General features: G+C 41.4%; 1 protein-coding gene across 9 annotated transcripts in view; it reads left to right on the forward strand.

Moving 5' to 3' along the window:
- Positions 1-19407, forward strand: part of LOC102310545 (sorbin and SH3 domain-containing protein 1) — a 43094-nt gene that overhangs the window by 9275 nt on the left and 14412 nt on the right. For 5 of the 9 annotated variants that reach the window (XR_006054630.1, XM_014335101.2, XM_014335103.2 and 2 more), the window contains exons 2-15: positions 2696-2738; positions 3013-3099; positions 3478-3594; positions 4364-4470; positions 4643-4781; positions 5208-5237; positions 6299-6441; positions 6904-6964; positions 7107-7181; positions 10418-10453; positions 10562-10664; positions 11581-11695; positions 14765-14848; positions 18726-18775. Coding sequence is in view for 8 of the 9 variants with exons in the window: in XM_014335101.2 (XP_014190587.1) it covers positions 3066-3099; positions 3478-3594; positions 4364-4470; positions 4643-4781; positions 5208-5237; positions 6299-6441; positions 6904-6964; positions 7107-7181; positions 10418-10453; positions 10562-10664; positions 11581-11695; positions 14765-14848; positions 18726-18775 (1094 nt within the window). In the remaining variant the exon portion in view is untranslated. Of the gene's footprint in view, positions 1-19; positions 952-2695; positions 2739-3012; positions 3100-3477; positions 3595-4363; positions 4471-4642; positions 4782-5207; positions 5238-6298; positions 6442-6903; positions 6965-7106; positions 7182-10417; positions 10454-10561; positions 10665-11580; positions 11696-14764; positions 14849-18725; positions 18776-19407 lie in introns of those variants that run through there. The other 4 variants (XM_042222824.1, XM_042222827.1, XM_042222826.1 and 1 more) reach the window with 4 other exon arrangements.

Genomic DNA, 19407 nt, shown 5'->3' on the forward strand with positions numbered 1-19407 from the left:
GTAATGTATCTCTCTCTCCAGACATGCAGTGACGCCTTGGGGTGGTCGTTGGCTTTTATGAGTTGTTTGTTTTGGCAGTGTTGGTCACACCAGGGAGCTTTCGTTCAGTAGGAGGTTTATGTATCTGTGTGTGAGAGAGAGCGTTGTGTTGTAATGGAACTGAGAGATGCATATTGGATGAATCATCTGGGCTTTGCTGCTTTTAGATAATGGCAGAGGTCAGAGCTGAGAGGGTGTTTCACTGACTGTGATGTGAATATAATGACACCTACCCTGTTAATTGTTAAACTGTGAATTTGAATTTAACTCTTTTTTTGGTAAATGTTATAAGACTTAGTTTCTACATGTCAGACTTGTTTTGTTTTGGGGGGGTTTCTGAGAAATCAGCACAAATAACACTTAATAGCACATCCGCTAGCTTTAAAAACAGGAAAGTCAGGCTGTCTTTGGAACCTTTGAGCCACTAACTCAAGGCCCACTAACTGGTCTGCTGAACTTTGAACAAATTCAGCAAATAGTGACTTAACTTCATATCCACTAAGCCAAATAGACTCATAACAGGACCCGAGTGCACAGGAGCTTCCTGGATTATAAGGAATGACAGTGAATTTAGATAATGTTTTAATCAGATGGCTGATGTAGCGTCTTCTTATTTTTCTGTTTGCCTTGGCCCGGCCCGTGCTGTCCTAGCAATGCTCTGCCCTTTTTTTTTACAGTCTGGATGAATGGTGCTCTCTGCCCTGCTGTGCTCAGAAGCACCTCTTCCTAAAAAGGCCAGGGATGATCTCTGCTCTGTGTGTTTATACAGCAAACTAAACGCTGTCAGCTGTCATACTCGCTCTATCTGTTATATGCCAGAATTTCAAACACACTCAAAATGCTCTTTCTACTGTAAATTTCTCCATCTCGGGGTTCATGTGAGGATACAGCGGAAGCAGAACTGAGATCAGAGTAAGCACTCCTCAAAGGAATGCCTGTTAATGGTTTTGGAAATGAGATCATGGATGCTTTGCCTCTCCGGGATGCAGGGGGTCAAGAAGCAAGCTGATTTTATTAAAGAGGGACGGGAAATAAACACACGGTTTCTGATGCTCAGGGACGGCTCAGCTCCAATACTGGAAAACGTTTAAAAAGGTTTTTTGCTTTGTGTCTCCTTGGGACTTGTTTGGAATTGCTCCCATTTTCCCTTATCCATTTTAGGCCTATTTGTGGAGGCTTCCAGCTGGAACATCAGCCTGTTCTGCAGGTTGGCTTATTTACCGCCATGTGTAAACAGAGAGCACACAGTGTCCCACGCAAACTCAGAAGAAAAGGAACAACTTTAAAAGCAGCTTAAATTTTTCATTGCAGAGTAAATTCTAGACGGCTTTTGCTGCTCTGGCTTTTGCTCACTGTTTTCCTCTTAGTTTACAAATGAAAATGAAAAGAAAACACTCTTTGTGTCTGTTTGTGTATATGAACAAGTAACTGTTTGAGTGTCTTGGTGAGTGTGTTTGCAGTCTTAATCAGTCTTTTTCTTGGCATTTGAAATGGGGATGTCTCCTAAATCAGCCATGCTGCCTGAGCACAACGGCCAGATGAGCAGTAGGAAGTTTCACAGATACTTTTATGGTGGCCGTGCTCTGACTTCTGCATGCGCCACTGCTGGAGCTTAGAGCAATATGGGTTACTTTTCTCCTGTCTTGTTGTCATTAAAGGGAAGCACATGTGCAATTTTGGAATTTATATCAAAGTGAAAAGTACTGAAAGCACTGAATTTGATTCTCAATAATCTTATCTTAATTATCTTTGCTGAGTAACAGTAGAATTATACAGCAAGAATGCATTGAACAGATCTTTGTGGCATCTGCATGCTACCGATGTTTCACTGCAACTTTTAGTATCTGTAACATAAGTTGTAATGTCTCTCTGGATGGAAAAAATCATTATATATTATATAGACTGTGCTGTATTATGTTCTAAGCAAACAATGGCTATTGGCTTGAGTTTGAAAGTTTTTCTGAATTAAACAACACTTTGAATTACTAATATAACTTAATGTGAAAGAGCCTTCAGATGATTTAAACAGATAAAGTTCGCTGCCTTCCTGTGTTGTATCTCATTTCAGTGTGTAACCCAACCACAGAGGCACAACCACAGTTTCATTAGCTGTATGTGGTTCCTCATTAAAGCTGTCTTTGCAGTGCCTTCACTATTAATGCCAGTGCTAAAGCAAATCTTACCCGTATAAGACCTTTTCTGTGTATGTTATATTCCTTCAGTGCATACAGTCATCCATTCTAACAAGCAGAGACCTGGCCCGGTTATCAAATTCATGCTCCTCAGTCCATCTGATGTGAAGTTTATTGAGAATGATGCAGATGTTTCCACTGCTGTGGTGCTACATTTGTCAGACTAAGTCATGAACATTGGAGGGAAGCACAGGTGACTGTAGATTAAAATGAACACGAGTGGATTTCTTTATAGGTGCCCATAGATCCAAACCCTTTCATCTCTTTCTGCTAGGACCTGAAATGAATTGAAAATTTTGTTTTGTGCCTCCAACAAAAAGTTATTTAGTTGTTGTTCATATTTTTTTTTTCTGAATTCTGTCTGGATCTTTGTGTAGCTGCAGGTTAATAGTTAATAAAACATCATAGGAATCTATCTTGGGGAATCCTCCTATTGAATAGTCTTCCATGTGTTTCCTTTCCAGGGCTCTCCAGCAGAGGGCGGCGTAAGACCAAGCGCAACTCCCAGTAAGTCAGCTCTCAGTCTAAGCCTATCGAATAGTTAATTTAACCTCATCTCCTCTGTACCACAATGATGTGAATTCATCACTTGCATGGCATTAAATCGATCACGAGCACCCTTGTTAAATCAGATAGTGAATTGCTTTAATGAACAGGTGATAGATAACTGCTGGATAATTGCTTCAAATCTTAAAAGTGGGATGTTTTGCCTTAAATTTTTTTCATAATCACACACAAAAAAACTCTTTTTGTTCCTTCCTGTGTGTTTGTTGTGTTAAAGTCCCTTCAGGTCCTCGAACAGTCTGTGCTGTCAGGATTACACCTGTGAGAAGCATGAAAGGCTCTCCTGACCTGATTCCCACCCCAGGTGATGCATCCATGTGGCTCATCAATGTTTCAGCTACTACAGTTGTGGAAACCTCATACTCACACAGAAGACATAGAATGTGGTCTTCAAAGTCACTTGTTGAGAATTGGGTGTTAATTTAACGAGGGAATAAAGAAATTCTGCATAGAGCAAGCTTCAGGCGCTCTACTTTCACCTCTGGCGGGGTGCTCATGGTAATTAGTTTTACAGGACAGCAGGATATTAATTTGATGGCCTGGTTTTGATGTAACAGTTCTATTTTGGCGATTTGGAGCATGAAGTAGCAGTAAGTTGGATTCTCAGCAGCAAGACGTTCCTTAACAACCACCAAAACAAATAAATAAATAGCAACTAAAGTGAGATTTTGAATGTTTTCAGATTTGGACCCGAGCAGAGTTTGCAAAGGGAAAGGCGTGGTGACCCTAAGGGCCACTCTCGTCCACATCGATGATGAGGACTGCATCAGCGATGAGCCAAACGTCATCTCAACACCAAGTAAGTCAGGACAGCTGCCACAGTTGTTTCGTAACAGCTCTCCACATGATGAAGAGAATATTAAGAGGTTAGCAAGAATAACATGGCCACGTGTGTGTGGTGGTGGGGGGACAGGAGCACATCCGTGTAAAATGTGGACAGAGGATGTCAGTTTGGCCGTAATTTAACGGGCGTTTCGTCATGTTTGTCAGCATTTCAAGTGTTTTTGCAGGATTATATAACTACTCACGTTTTAAAGTGTATGCTCAGCTGGGCACGCTCAGAGCCGTGATGAAGGGCGACTGCTCATATTTTCATACAAGTGTCAAAGAGGTCTTTTGTTGTGGCCTGCCCACGCTGCACTTTGGAGCAGGCAGCCTTAACTGTGGGCTCGTTTGTTGTGCAGAGCGGAATGGAACCGGTCTGGAGGCTAGCCAAGGCTTTTGGGGAGATGCTTTAATTGTTGTAGAGTCTGAATATAAAGGCCAGTGGAACAAATGGCCTTAACAGCTAACTGAATAGGCACTTTGTTCTTGTGACAAAGTTCAGAGATTGTGGGAGAATCCTTCTTCTTTTTTTTCTGGAGATATTAACAGCCCCATGCATGAAAACCACTAAGGAAAGCATTCACACCCTGCAGAATGAAATGGAGATTTATTTTATCTGCAATTATCTGTTATGATTTGCTGTCATAAGCTCGGTCAGAGAATTTACTTTTTAGCATCGTCCCCAGTGTTTTTGTTCTTGCCGCGCTGGCTGCCAAACTAAGAGAGTTTTGGACCCTTTTTAGGTGGCTGGACAAGCCAGATTAATGGAGACAGCTCTAAAGCAGGACTGGCTGAGGGTGGCAGCAATGACACAGCCGATTTACCTCCTGTAAACAACACTCTGTGCCAGGTACGTTTACTTCCACCCCATTTAACACACGATCTTGGTTTGATTTTATGAGCACTGAGTGATCTTGTTATTTTAGGGTGCTGGTTAGATGTCTTTTTTTTCTTCTTGTTTTTATTACAGGACAGTTTTTCTTTCTCTTGACTTGTAAACTTGTATCTTCTGTCACTTTCAGAACAATTCATCTGAGAGCATAAAAAATCAAGCTCCGTTCTCCACTGACATTCAGAACTCGGTGACATCGACTCCCAGCTCTGTTTATCCCTGCACCAGCATAGTTAACCCCACCATAGTCCTGCTACAACACAACAGAGGTGAGCACACCTGTCTGTAGGTTGGGGGCGACAGATATTAAGAAGCTTAAAATTGCTTGTGTGCCCTTTTAGGGAAGCTTGGTGGTATTAAGTCATATATATGTCACTCAGACCCACTGAATGTTGCACTGGAGCACCAGCATGTCAGATCAAAAACACACATGCAGAGGGACCAGCTGCCAAAACACAGAATAACCTCAGCTTACAGTTCAGGCACTGGCTGTGTTGCTTTTCTGCTTATCACTCCGCTACATCTTTACTTAGCAAGTAGATGTTTTCTGCTGTGTCAGTGTTCAAAGTCTCACATGGAACATTTAACGGTGTTGTTGTCTCTGTCCGCGTTACATGTATAACAACTGCTTTCACACATCACTGCTGAGTCACGTTTTACTTGCCATGTCTCTGTCTGTGTTTGTTTCACAACAGAACAGCAAAAGCAGCTTTCTCATTCTGAAGGTACGCACTGAGGTCTTGTTGATGTCTACAACATGTAACACTTTTTTTTTTCATTCGTTCGACTGCTCGCAGAAGTGCTGCTTTTATTAAAGCGCAACACCTTTTTCATTTCTCGACTGAACCATCTGTGTGCTCACCACCCCCCTTTTCCCGGTTTCATGACTAACTTTTGTTTGTTAGTTTGATACAAGCGTCATGAAGTAATAAGTCAAGATACTGGCGCCAACATGTTACCATTTTTGGGAACGCAGTACGATGCTCAGGTTATACAGAACACATTTCATTTCCTTTTTGTTTGATGCTGTTTTTCTTTTGTGTTGCTTCTTATCAAACCTGGGATTTTAATCTTAGACTTTATTGTTCCCGTCACCAGTGGGTTACATGGAAAAATTACTGATTAGCATGAACTTGAGTTTTGTAGGCCGGCTTCTGTTCTTTCATTTATTTACTTGACATTGGACAGACCTTATCCTTATCATTTAAATCCAAGTGTGTGTGACTGAGCCTGTCGTACCACTGAGAAGTCATGTAGAAAACAAAGACAATATACTTTCTGATATTTGTCATGTATTTTATGTAAAAGGGGCATGAAAGGCAGTATACCCAAAATGCATTGTGTAGCTTACTAGGATGAGCTGGTGACCCATATTCCAAAGACATTTTTCATCTGGATTGCTGGAAATACACTGGTGGCACTATTATTAAGAGTCTCCCTGTTAAGTTAAAAGTTGAGTTTATTAGCAGTAGAAAACACACGTAGCCAGCTCAGTAAACTGAGCTACAAGCTTACTCTGCTTGGTAGAGCGGTATTAATATCTGAATCACTTCACTGAGTGAAGTATCCCAGTAAGTAATGGTGGTTTCCCAGCATAAACAATAAATGGGTGGTGGAAGTAACTTAAGTAAATAATGTACTGCATCTGAAATGTTCTGAAAAGTTATTTCTTGCACAAATTTTATATAATCTCTCTTCATGCTTCTTGGTTGCTTGTGCTGCCATATCACTGGAAATGTGTTGTGAGCTTAGCTTTCTTTTAGCTTATTTTTCTTGTGCTTCACAGACCCAACCCCAGAAAGGGACAAAAGCCCCGAATCCAGAAGTGAAACTGTCAGTCCAGTCCCTGAAATGGACGGGAAGAGGCAGCGGCTATCACTGCACTCCCCTGTGCTGAGTCCTCTCAACAAGCCCATTGTGCCTGCACGGGTGAGCGATTAAACCAGCTGTCGAATGAAGACTAATCGACTCTCTGTAAATGTTTAATGGGTGCTTTGTTTAGATAACACATGAGTGATTAATGCTACAGTAAAAGAGGTATTTACACAAAAAGCATGACCACATGTCATGTTTTTGATGTGATTATTATTTTTATTTTTATTAATCGTTGTAATAAATATAATATATAGTCCTCTAATCACACTCATAGCAGGTGTGTGTTACTAATTGCACTCTCACATTTAGGTGTCAGCTTCACAATAGCACTGCATCAGAATTCACGTTAAATGAGATGCTGTCATTCTCATTTGTTGCACTTTATTAAATGAAACAAAATGCTCTGAGAAACTCAGACAGGGGAACGTCTTCCTGCTCGAAAAGGATGCAGATGATGCTCTTCTGAAATTCTCATTGACTGGTTGTGAATTAATTGTTCCCACACTGTAATTTCAGAACACTGAAAAGTCCAAAGACTGGTATAAGACAATGTTCAAACAGATTCACAAAATACCTGGTAAGTCGTTTCTTTTTTTCTACTCTGTGTTGTTTCTCTGTTTGATCAGTTTTGCCTGGTCTGTTTCTGTCCCTGTGTGTCTTTATATATATGTCTCTGTGTTATGTCATGCTGTCCTCTGTCTCTCCATCATTGTGCATAGAGCCTATTGAGGAAAACCCTTACCGTCCCACCTACATATTCCCTGAGAGCTATGAGATTCAGGTGAAATCGAAAGGTATCTGATGGCAGTAACTCCACTCTCGTTGGCTTTACTAATCTGCAGCCATCTTGGACCCTCTTAAATACTTCAGCTGTGTTTAATCTTTGCGCTAGTACCTACTCGCCTCGAAACGACCGACCTCGAAGATGCAGAAAGGCTTTAATGTAATCTTTTCTGACATGTGTTTCTTAACAGTCACTATTACAGTAATCTTTAAATACACCGCAAGGTTCGTGCAGAACTCCTGATCACAGAACGAATCTGTTTGCATCTAATACTGTGCAAAAGTCTGGTGCCACCCCTTGTTTCGTGGAAGTGTAGAATATATAAGGAAAAAATAGAGTTTGTACAGTTCTAACAAACTTGAAAGTCACTATTTGGTTTGACCACCTTTATTCTTCAACACAGCCTGAACTCTTTTTGCGAAGTTTTCTAGTAATTTCTGTAAGTACTCTTTAATAATAGTTCTCCGGGCTTCTTGAAGCTCAGTCACAGCTCTTCTTTGGATTCTGGCTGCCTTTTGTTCTGTTCTCAGTCAAGATGATCCCACATGGATTCAGTAATGTTGAGGTCCAGGCATTGGGGAGGCCAATCCACGATTGAATGTGTTCCTGATTGTGTGTTTTTTTTCTGCCCAGGTGTGCTTTTACTGCATTGGCAGTGTGTTTGTGATCACTGTCATGCTGAAAAACAAAGCTGTTGCCAATCAGATGCATTCTAGATGTTATTGCATTGTAAAAGGAGCTTGCAAAGAAAAGTGTCTGGTCTTCTTTAAGTTGCTTGAAGACGTTTCACCTTTCATCCGAGAAACTTTTTCAGTTCTAAGGTCAAATGGCAGAACATTGGTATCCTCAAAAGAGCGTCCTTTATCCTTAAGATGCAGATGGACTGCTGAGTCTTGGCCTGTGGAGGTGGCTCTTCGAAGCCAATGTTCACATTTTGGACAGAGAGGACAGATGGTTTGAAAGAGGAGTGAAAGAAGCCATCTATGTCCACTGTGAGCGACCATCTTTGAACAGAGGCGGTGGTTTACGACACCAACTGTCTGCCATCTATAATCCAGTTTTGAGATCCCTCTCCAGACGCCTTAACGCCCACTCACATCCTGGGCCATCTGACCTCAGGAATTCGCATGATAAGGTGGGGCCAGGTTTCACAATGAGCTCCCCCGAAACCCTGGCTGATTGGGACCCACACCCAGTTTCACACCTTGGCTCAGGTGATTAGAGGATCATCAGGGCGTCCTTTTGTCCCTCTTTGGGGGGAAACTCCCACTAGGTTTAAATCTGGGACTCTCCACCATTTGACCTCAGAACTGAAGAAGCTTCTCGGATGAGAGGTGAAACATCTTCAAGCAACTTAAAGAAGTCCAGACGCTTTTCTTTGCAAGCTCCTTTGACTACAATGACCTGGATGACTGAGAACCTTCAGACATATTGCATTGTAAACCAAAATCTGATGATGCTTTTCTGTGTATATAATTTCATCGATTTTCATCTTCAGTACCCCAACTGAAATGCAACACCAAACCATGACAGAGCCTCCGTTATGTTTTACAGATGTCTGTAAAGACTCACTGTTGTCCCTCTCTCCTGACCTCTCCTGTACATACTAATGAACCACAAATTTCACATTTGTATTCATTACTCTGTAAGACCTGTAGCCACTGATTTCCAGTCCAGGTTTTGTGTAATTTGACATATCTTATCCTTTTCTTCCTTAAGAATGGCTTCTTGATACTCGCTCTTCCACAAAGACCATTTCTGATGAGGCTTCAATGAAAGGTAGATGGATCAAGTAAGGGCCGGATGCACCTCTTAGGTCCTGTGTCAGATCTTTGCTGGATTTTTTCCAATTTCTTAAGTACATGACTTTCAGATGCTGTTCGTTTGCTGTATGTAGCTTTTTGGGCTTTTTTTTTTCCTTTGGCCCCAAATTTTCCAAATAACCCAAAATTTTTTAAGGAGATGCTGCAATGGCGAGACACGCTGTTGGTAACAAAGTGACTAAAAATGCAGTTTAAAAATTGATTCTTTGCTGAGTCGTTTGATATTTGTAAAAACAACACAGGTTCAGCCCTTGTTAGGCGCCTGGTGCTTAAATGATTCATAGGTTAGTGTGGCTTAAAAAACATTTCTCTGAAAATGGTCAGGTACAAGAACTCGACTGAAGTGAAAAAGAATACACGGAGAACTATTCCTCAAAGCTACTTAAAGAACAATATGAAGAAATGAGGGGTGGCACAACACTTTTGGACAATACTGTATGCTGTGGCATAACATAGTAGGAAAACGACAGGTGTAAACAACAAAATTATATAATGAGTGATACTTTTTATGCATAATTATCAAAAAATCCTACTTCAGGAGTGAAATAAAAATAACTAAATTCTGAGTTTTATTACAATTATTGAAACAATCATTGATTAAAGAAAAGGTTATCTCATCTACTGAAGTGTTGTGATCATCCCCTGAATAATATACTATTTCCAGTTGATGCATGGATGATGCACGACGCCTTCAAGTGTATTTTTCCTTTTATATCAGAAAAATGTAATAATATTGTCATGTTCTTTTTTTTCTGTTAACCATCTATTACTACAAATTTCAGGCTGTAATCTTTTTTTTTAAATATTTTGTAGATGCTTATTCTGACTTTTCTGCAATAAGGCATCTTTTGCATTATTTCCACCACTAGGTGCTGCTGTAGTCCTACATTAAGGTTTTTAGTCTGCTACCCAGAGTTGAATCTATGCAAGATCTCATAATAATACTCTACTAACCAGTGTTTAGGTTGAAGCACTAGATGGTTAAGGTAGAGTCTGGCTCATAGTTTTGGTTTTGGATTTGCACATCTAGCCACCACAGCAAGGTTTTAGGTCAAATGAAAGGAGATGCTCAGTGATCAACGTAGATGTGTAGCTGTGACACTTACCAGAGCTCTCTGACTATGACAGTTCTGGCTCTGTGGCTCTACAGTGCATTACTCAGTCAGACCCTCAGTGCTCATCGATGCTTGGATCCCCTTTTAGCTCAGTAATGCTTCCCTTGAAGTGCTTTGATTTGACACTCTTTGCCTGTGTTTGGTCTAATGGAAGGTGTGAGGCAAGGGAAAAAGCAGGAAAAGAGTGTCTTCAGTGTCTTCTGAATTATTTAATACTGTGCTATATTCATTGCTTTTTAAGTAAGAAAGACAGCAAGAGATAAAATTAATAATAAATCACTTTTTATTGCTGTACTTTCCTCTTTCAGATGATGGTCCTACCCCCTTTGGTTACTTGGAAGATGGTGAGTCTGGGATAAGTAGCTGTAGGAGTTCAACCAAAATAATGTTCTAAATTTGGAGGCACTATTTACACAGTGCAAGTATTGAGGTATTTATGTTCCTATTTCCAGTGAGAGCAGTCCCACGCTCAAAAAGTGAGAATGAGGTTGATTCAAGAGGCTGCTCGATGCCAGTGCCAATGCGGTCGTCTTCCCTCAAACCCTCTGCCAAAAGGTCAGCATCTTCCATCTGCCCCAGTCCAAAGCGAAGATGTTTGCTTTGATACTTAACACACAGCACAGTTCTGTTTGTGTTTGTTAGAAGAAGAAGCTGTTCACAGTTCGGAATACTTCAAATACTGAAATACTGAAATACTGCCTGTGTTTACCTACAGAGTTAGTAAGTGTAGATAAGCAGGGCTTACTGTAGTGGAGCAAAAAAGCTATTTATTCCCTGACTTTGAAAATATAAGCATGCTTTGTTCCCATTGGCTTCCACCACTGTGTCCTCTAGTTTTTTGCTTGAAGTATGATTAGTGTCAACCTTCCACACCGCATGTCAGCACAGACAAAGGCCTGCCTCTGCGCTCAGAGATGTGAGTGATGGAGTGATGAAGGCAGACAGGTGATAGAGGATAAAGTGTTGCCCACAAAAGCTGCAGATGACATGTTGAGGACTGACCTTCCTTGTTCCTTGGTGTTTGTGGATGAAGCCCTGCGCTCCTAAACGCGTCGTTATCAGTGCTGCTGAAACGTCCCGCGTTGTTCTTGATGCTCATCAAAGAGAGCATGCTTTTTGTTTGCCCTATTTTTTTTTTCTGTTTTTCTGAATAGTCATTTTATACTTGACTGTCTGTTAAGAAATTCTCCCAGGAAATGCTGCGCTCTGTTTTTTGTTACCAGGTCCAATCTAGTTTACCTAATCAAATTACCCATTTGGCTCAACTGTGAATTGGATTTTCTGTCCTATCATCATTAGACGCAGAGGAGGAGGACAGGGAGGCAGGCATAATGAGGGCGGACGTCATATATGAATCGTAAAAAAAAAAGATATCTTAGCCTGTGCTGGTTGCTATGGAGACTACTTGATAAGGATTGGCTGTCTTCGATCTCACACCCCACCCTTCCCCAATTCCCGCCTCTCTTCACAGGAATGAGTGGGAGCCCCCAGATAAAAAGGTAGACACCAGGAAGTACCGCGCCGAGCCCAAGAGCATCTTTGAGTACGAGCCGGGGAAATCATCGGTGCTGAAGCTGGAGAGAACGGTATGCTAGCCTCCTGCCTGTTTCTCCCCCACCCTCTCTCTTTCCCTTCCTCTCTCTGCCTTTGTGTTTTCATGTCGTGTGAGCTATTCCACACTCCACCCATCATGCGACCCCCGCACCCCCACCCCCACCACCTCCACTGTGTCTAAGCTCCTGAGTGGCAGCTTCACTAACGGCTCGGCAGGCGACGTATGTGTAGCCACTACATTCCTTAAGGGTGTCCTGTTGCGGTGACAGACGATCCTGGTGGAAGCAAGCGGAGTAGTATCACTTACAAGGATAGCCATTGTCTTCCTGTGTTCAGTTTAAGGTTATTGGGCTGAATCGGCTCGTGAGAGCATCCCGACAGTCCCTGCACAGACACTAAACATTGATCCTGTGTGTTTACTAGAGAGGAAATGCAATGCTCTCTGTCTTATGTTCATTTCTCACCTGGACACTTTGTGATGAGGAAATGATGCAGCATTACTCAGTGTCCTTGAGAGTTATCTTTTGTGTCTCATAAGATTCAGGTGGCTGTTTTTATATTTCCCTCTTACATAATATTGAGGACATGGGAATATTCGGTATTGTAATGAAGTACTTAGTTGGTTGTGTAATTGCTGTCTGAAGCCCATTTACATCAAACTAGTAGATGTTTTTAGCCAAGATCTAGCCTGATTCTCCTAATGAATGCAGTGCCAACCAGTGCATTCATTAGGAGTGTGCTCCAATTCATCCCAGGACAGGGGTAAAATAATGAGCTCTGTTGTTTTTAATTACAAGCTCAAATTGTTATAATAGAAGAATGTGCTTGTTAATGGAGGTGGTCATTTTCCTTTCAGTCCATTCATGTTACACAAAGTTGTGTTGTTCTCCATATATGACTACATTTCTGCGGATCAAGAATGAGTATGCATGTGGTGTTGGACATTATGTATCTGCTTGTTAATTAGATTAGAATAAAATTATATGTAGTTCTTATTAAATAACAGCTTTGTGCCGGTAAACGGCTTAAAGGACAGTTTTATATCCATTTGTATTTTATAGATAGTGCGTTATCTTTGGTCGCTGAAAGTGTTTTTCCTTTCTCCCTTCTAAAGTAATAGACCCTGTGCACGAGAAAATGCTAACTTCCTGGTTTGAGACCGGATGTGGGGTTGTACATTTCCGGTAGCTTTACTTTGCGGTCAATCGCTACTGCGAAGATATACTCCACAATCATGTCCAAAACTCGAAAACGGAAAGATTGCGTTAAGTTACAAAGAGCAGAAGGTGGGAACACTCACCACTGTTGTGTCATAAAAAATCTAATGATCAACTTTGACATTTAAAGAGTTTAGATCAATCAGTTGTTTACATCACTCAACACAAGCAGAACTGCATTACAAAATCAGAAGACACATCGTCCACATTCAGAAGCACATCTCTGTATAGTGACTGGTCTTATGATTTAAACAGGAAAATGTTCAGCATTCAAACTACAGGTGAAGAATAGTCAAACCAGATGTTTCCACTTTATGTCGATATCAGCTAGTCAAGTACACACCTACACAGCATGTCAACAAACCATGAAAAAAAGCCACACAAAAAAATGAATGATTGCTGGTAAGGGTTTCTATACATTAGTATGTACGAAGGGTATGTTGTGACTTACCTTAAAAATTACAGTGGTCTCTCGCTATAACGCGGTTCACCTTTCACCTCGCTGTTTCGCAGATTTTTTAGTGCAAGTTTGCATGCTTTTTTTTTTTTTACGTCACATTGTGTCCTGCGTCCTGATCGCTGCACACGATCTCCTCCGTGACGTCTCTCCTGTACAGTACAGAATCGCTGCATCGATTGCTAGCAGTGTGACTCTGAAGTGCAGTACTGTATGTCGACGAAAAGTTTTGCACCGTCAAAAAATAAAATTGGCTACTTGATTTCACCTATCGCTTTTTATTTTTAGAACACAACACCCGCGATAAACGAGGGACCACTGTTTACAGATGCCTAGAAATATAACGTTTGAATCCCTTTTCTCTTTTGCTCTGAGGCGCAGGGGAAAAAACATCGACAAGTCGATGAACATCATTTACAGATATATTGGGTAAATGCCCAAGACATCTATAGAAATGTAAATCGCTGCTCGATTCATTCATTTGCTAAACTTGTTTTGGACCGTAAACAAGGCCGAATAGGACACCGGAAACACAGCTCCCCACAGGAGTTTCCACACCGGAAGTAGCATATGCTAATGTGCACATAGTCTATTGTATTTGAAAAGATGCAAAGTTGCATTTAGACATTCAGCAGAGGCTAACAATATGCTTCAGTGGTTAAATAAATGAGTAAATAATACTCAGAGTTAAAGTCATTTTCCTATAAAATATCCTCTTTGTATTTCTCAGTGTTTTCTCTCTAAACTGGACCATAGCCTTACAGTGCAGACAGGGAAAACATCGCCAGCTGCTTGTAGTTGTACATACAGTTTGTGTATGTGAGTATTGTTGAAGGCATAATTTGACATTTTGGGCAACCTGTTGAATTGTTTTTTGCCAAGCCTTTAAATGACAAGATGTATACCACTCCAATTTGTCAAAATATCTAGCTAAAGCTAGCAGGTTAGCATAGCACAAAGGATGAAAATGAGAGAAACAGCAACCCTGCTAACACTTATGAAACGAAATAACTTGTTACACTTAATTGTTCACTTAATTTAAAGTGTCAGAAATGACTTCTTTACTTTTTAAACAGCAGTTTCCTGGGGTCTCTTACTGTCTGTTTCCCGCCTTTGTGCTAAGCTAAGTGACCTGTCTGCTAGCTATTGCTTTATAACAATCTTCTCATTTTCTGCTTACCAAGAAAGTAAATTAGTAGCCTTCTAAGATCTTTCCTGAACTATTCAAATATCAACTTCAAAACAATACAAATCATATCTTTAATTTATTTGAGAGCACCTACAGCATTGCTTGAAAATTGTCCTGTTGGTTAGAAACTGGCTCAGTCAAGTCAATGTTATGGGCTCATTTCCTCGGTGTGTATATTCTGTGCTGTCTGAACTGTCTTCTCTTTGTCTTTCTCCTCCTCTTGTTACCATGCCCCTAGACTCAGGATGTAAGTCCAGAAGATGTAGATTTAGAGAATGAGCCTTGGTATAAATTCTTTTCAGAGATGGAGTTTGACAAAGCGGTAAGTGACTGCTGTCTTCAGACTTGACAGCATGTTGTATTATATTTTTATTGCATGTGATAACATCCATGTTCAAATATTGTCTAAACAAACTGTATGTCTGTAAGGACTACGTCAGTTTCTCATCCCTCTTTTATTTTTTCCCTGATCGTCCTATATTAAAACAGTTATATGGTAACATGTGAGAGGACTTTTTCTTTCCTCTTATACTAAAATTACTGTCATGTGTCACATCAATGTGGATTAATAATACCGATGACTGATAAGCTTTAGTCCGTCTCTGTTCACTCCTCTTAGACTTTTTATATTCCCTTTTAAATTTCTAAAAATAATCAACATGTATAATTACCAATCAGGATCAAACTTTCCAAAGGACTTTATATAGCTACTGTCATCCTTGATTATCATATCATACACAGGACTTTTTCCTCAGGTGCATCTAAAATAGAAACAATCTATTTTTGTTCCTCTTTTAACAAAAAACGAGCATCTCAGCTTTTTATTTGCACCTGTGAGGCAGAGTGAGCATATTCTATTCAGACAGTAGAAAACAGTGGCCTTTATCCATGTGCAATTTCGATTAATAGTGTTTAAAAGTTCTGATTATCGATTGGGATCTTTTGATGTTTTGTGGAAGCACCCTGTTCTTCAATGTCTTAATCTCAGAACCCAAGAGAAACCCTTTGATGTGCATCCTGCCAACTAGCATACATGTCATAAGCCAGAGGCCTGGACTGGCTGATTCACACAGAAGTCACTCTTCACTTGGAGAGGCTGCAGTCCAAACGAGCATCAGGTTCCAAGATAATCCCAGCCACTTCAGATAATAATTGCTGTTTGTCTGCTATCTTTACCAAAGGCGTGCAGGCAGTGATGAAGCAGTATACAGTGTCATGACAAATCCATGCCTCGGGCATTAGTTGGCACCAGACAAGTGTAGCGCTGGCTTCACACAAACAGATGTTGATTCTCCTCGCTCTCTGTCAGTCAGAGACACACCCTGGATCATATGAGGTGGCACCACTGGCTACGGCATGAGATCATGTCCTAGCATCAGCCAGACGTAGAGGCAGGCTCTCCTGTTCCGGGTTTGTGTATATGTGGAGGAGGTTTAGCGGTGGAGGCGGCCGTCTCTATCTCATGGCAGCCTGGATGTTTGCCAGATGAGCTCGGCTTGATGACTGGCTCCTGTTTAATGTCAAAGTCACTTCTAAAGCTGCACCTGGTATGCACAGCATTTGACCTTAAAGGGCCAGCCAGACATACTGGCTCATTGGAGTTTGATTGACATATCAGCAGTCACTTGGTATTACTGGATTAGAGATATGGAAGGAAGTCTCTAAAAATCTCAATTGTCTTCAGTTAGTTCTCTCTCTTTTTACTACTCCTAGAGTGCTGACAAGAAGAACTTCTAAGAAGAACTTTTAAGTCATTTTATATTATTATTAGGAAAAATGTTCCTAAATATAATAAAAGGTTTTTGATTCCTTGGTTTAAAACAATTTGAAGTCCCTTTTTATACAACAAGGCTTTGTGTAAATTCTACTTTCAAATCGTTACTTGTCCACTAGTGGCCACTTCTAGTCACTAAGTAAGAGTGACCTGTGTATGATTGCAGTGATGGCCCTCTTGATTAATAGTCACAAATTCAAGGTTCAACAAGAGCCGGAAAATGCATCCAGTGGCAGTCGTGGTCAAGCACTGGCTCATCGATATACATGTCTTGCGGGAACTGGAATTCCACACGTATCTCTGGTCAGGAAGAGCATTTTGGCCCCCTGTAACTGACATGGTGACTCCATCTGTCGAGCATATGCTGGCGTGAAGGCTGCTGCCACACTGTCTCAGCGCCGAGTTACATAGAGCCTCCCCCTATCACCTGACATATTCTAAAGGAGGCAACTCCGTAAGCCAGCCAGCTCATTGTGCTTTCATATTTAACCTATGTTATATACTTAACCTTTACCTTTAAGCATTTAGAGGAGGAGAGAAGAGGGGCGTGGAGGGCTATAACAGGCCATTCACAATGGGGAAGCTGTTTGTTTTCATGAGAGCATATCAACAGAAAACAAGGGGCTGGAAAGAATGGGATTCGTGTTACCATGACCCACTCACGATCGCTATTTTGAAAATGAACGCTGCCTACAGGAGTCTGAGCTCTGAGTAAACGGGGACACCTGTTAGGAAACATGCACATGAAATTCTGCAGAAATACTGTCATTGGTGTTCCACTGACTCACAGAGGTTTTTATCCATGTCCATATAGAGCATTGGACCCTTGTCACAACATGTAGTTTCATCCTTTATGCATGTCTCTTCCTGTCAAACAATCTTCTTTTTTCCACTTTTATTTTACAAGCTGGATAAAAGCATTAGTCAGCTGTCACAAAATAATTGATGTTAAGTGATTTCAGTGTCGGATTAGTTTGAAAATGACCAGTTTCCACCTTTTATATAAAGAAAAGTTTACATAAACTGACACTAATCAGGCATCTTGTAAATAACCAGATTAAGATTCCATTCATTTACTCCAGATAAGCCCCGTGCTTGTTTCCTGTTTACTTTCCACTGATGCTGTGTGTGTGCGTGTGTGTGTGTGTAAGCCCAATTACCCTGGGGTGTCAGAGGACACCATCTTCTCCCTATCAGATACAAGGGGGGGATACAAGACGTGGTGGAGCAAGGAAGAGCCACTGATAATTCAGTGACACTTGTGTGTTCCCCAAGTCTACATGGAACATTTAGCTTTATAAATAGATCAGACTATAGACCTGCCAGCCCGATATGCCGTTCTTATAAAGACAGGCACTTATTCTGAAAGGTTATTAATGATCCTTCTGCCCTGGCAACTAAGTGTAAAGGCATGTTGTGGCAAATGAGCTGTTCAGAATGTTCCTTGTCTGGTCGTTGGTGTGGGAAGCGGACGCTAGGTCGTGCCACGGGGAAGTGGATGTGGCATTAACAGCAAGGCCGGGCTGGCTGGGGTAGGGATTGTGCAATCGTATTTGCAAACAACACTTGTGCTCTTATTCATAGTGCCCGTGTCACGTCTGTTATTTTTGCCTGCTGTGACGTCCGAAAAGAGGAAAGCAACAGAAACAGTGTGCTAAAATTAGTCTGCTGTAAACTATTCAAAATGTTGGTGCGACCATGCTGCATGAATGATCCCCCCCAATACACCCACACCCATATGTTTTGGAGATAACAGCAGCTACTAAAAACAGCTACTCTTACATTTATTTAAACATTTCACTCACTTTGTGCTTCACGTGGTGTTTCTTTTGTTTTTGCTCTCTGTCTTTATAACATAATTACCTGTTTCTTTTATAATATGTTGTTTCAGTGCATTTGTATTTTTTTTTTCTTTGACAAGTGTGTGAGCTTGAATATTGAGCGTGTATATATGTGTGTGTGTGTGTGTGTGTGTGTGTAATTTGGCCTTCTTGCACCACCAGCTGGTTAATTGTCCCTCGGTCTGGTCCAGTGATAATGAGAGCGACCCAATATCAGACAAAAGAGATGGCTTCACCGGGAGACAGCAGCTCATTGGCTGAGCCTGTGACAGCCCCCTCCACGCATGGGCGCCCCCTGACCGATGCACGCCCACCCACCGCCCCCCTCCCTTCCACTCTCTTTACTGCCGCTTGTTTCTCCAACTTGCATGCAGGCCAAAACACACGCTTGCTCCTCCATGCCAAGCCAGACCAGAGAAGCTCTGAAACCCGGGTGCTCGAGACAGAAACGACAGAGCAGCGAGTGAACGACAGAGAGGAGGAGAAGAGAGAATCTGGCCACAGCTAATGCTGCTGCCTCTATTCTAGCTGGAGGAGACCTTCCTGTGGATCTATCAATGACTTCTTTGTTTGGTTTGTTGCAGAGTGCCCCCTCTTTCAGCCCCTTGGAAACAGCCTCCGACCTGCAGCAGTAGTAAGTCGATGCCTCTCCTCCTTATTTTAATGTTTGTGCGTCCTCCTTCCAGTGTGTAGATTATTATTTAAGTCATCTTATGGGTATAAATATCAATGAGAGATTTCTCCACCCTGGTGAGGTCGCCCGCCTACAACCGGGAGACTCCTGCTTCCTGAGGAGATCCTGTTAATAAGGCAAAAAGCCACCAGAACAGTGTGTCCTCTGTCCGTATTTCTTTTTTACGGGGGTGGTGGTTGTGGTGTCGAGACATAGCTGCTATGTGGGGATTTATTTAAAGACAGCAACCTGGATGTCACTGGGATAGAGGGAACTTGCCCAGCTGCTGCATAACTCAGAAAACCGTTATGTCCCTTCCAATGTGTGCACAGAACTAGGATGAGCAACTGGATTATGAGAGTTGACGTTAGCTCACATTAGGACAAAGCTTTTGATCATTTTAATTTTGTCTGGTGATACTGGCATGCTGTCTTTTCTGTTTGTGTAATAAAATGTTAGGAATTTAGGTATGAGTAATAGTCACTGTCATGCGCTTACAGTCCAGAAGTTTCCATCTGCTACAATCATTATGTCATCATGGCCAAGCATTTGCAAAAGACATTCGTACCCCAGCTTTTTAATCCACTGATTTG

This window comes from Haplochromis burtoni, unplaced genomic scaffold, assembly GCF_018398535.1.
Source record: "Haplochromis burtoni strain Fernald_Lab_line unplaced genomic scaffold, NCSU_Asbu1 Contig_96, whole genome shotgun sequence".
NCBI lineage: Eukaryota > Metazoa > Chordata > Actinopteri > Cichliformes > Cichlidae > Haplochromis > Haplochromis burtoni.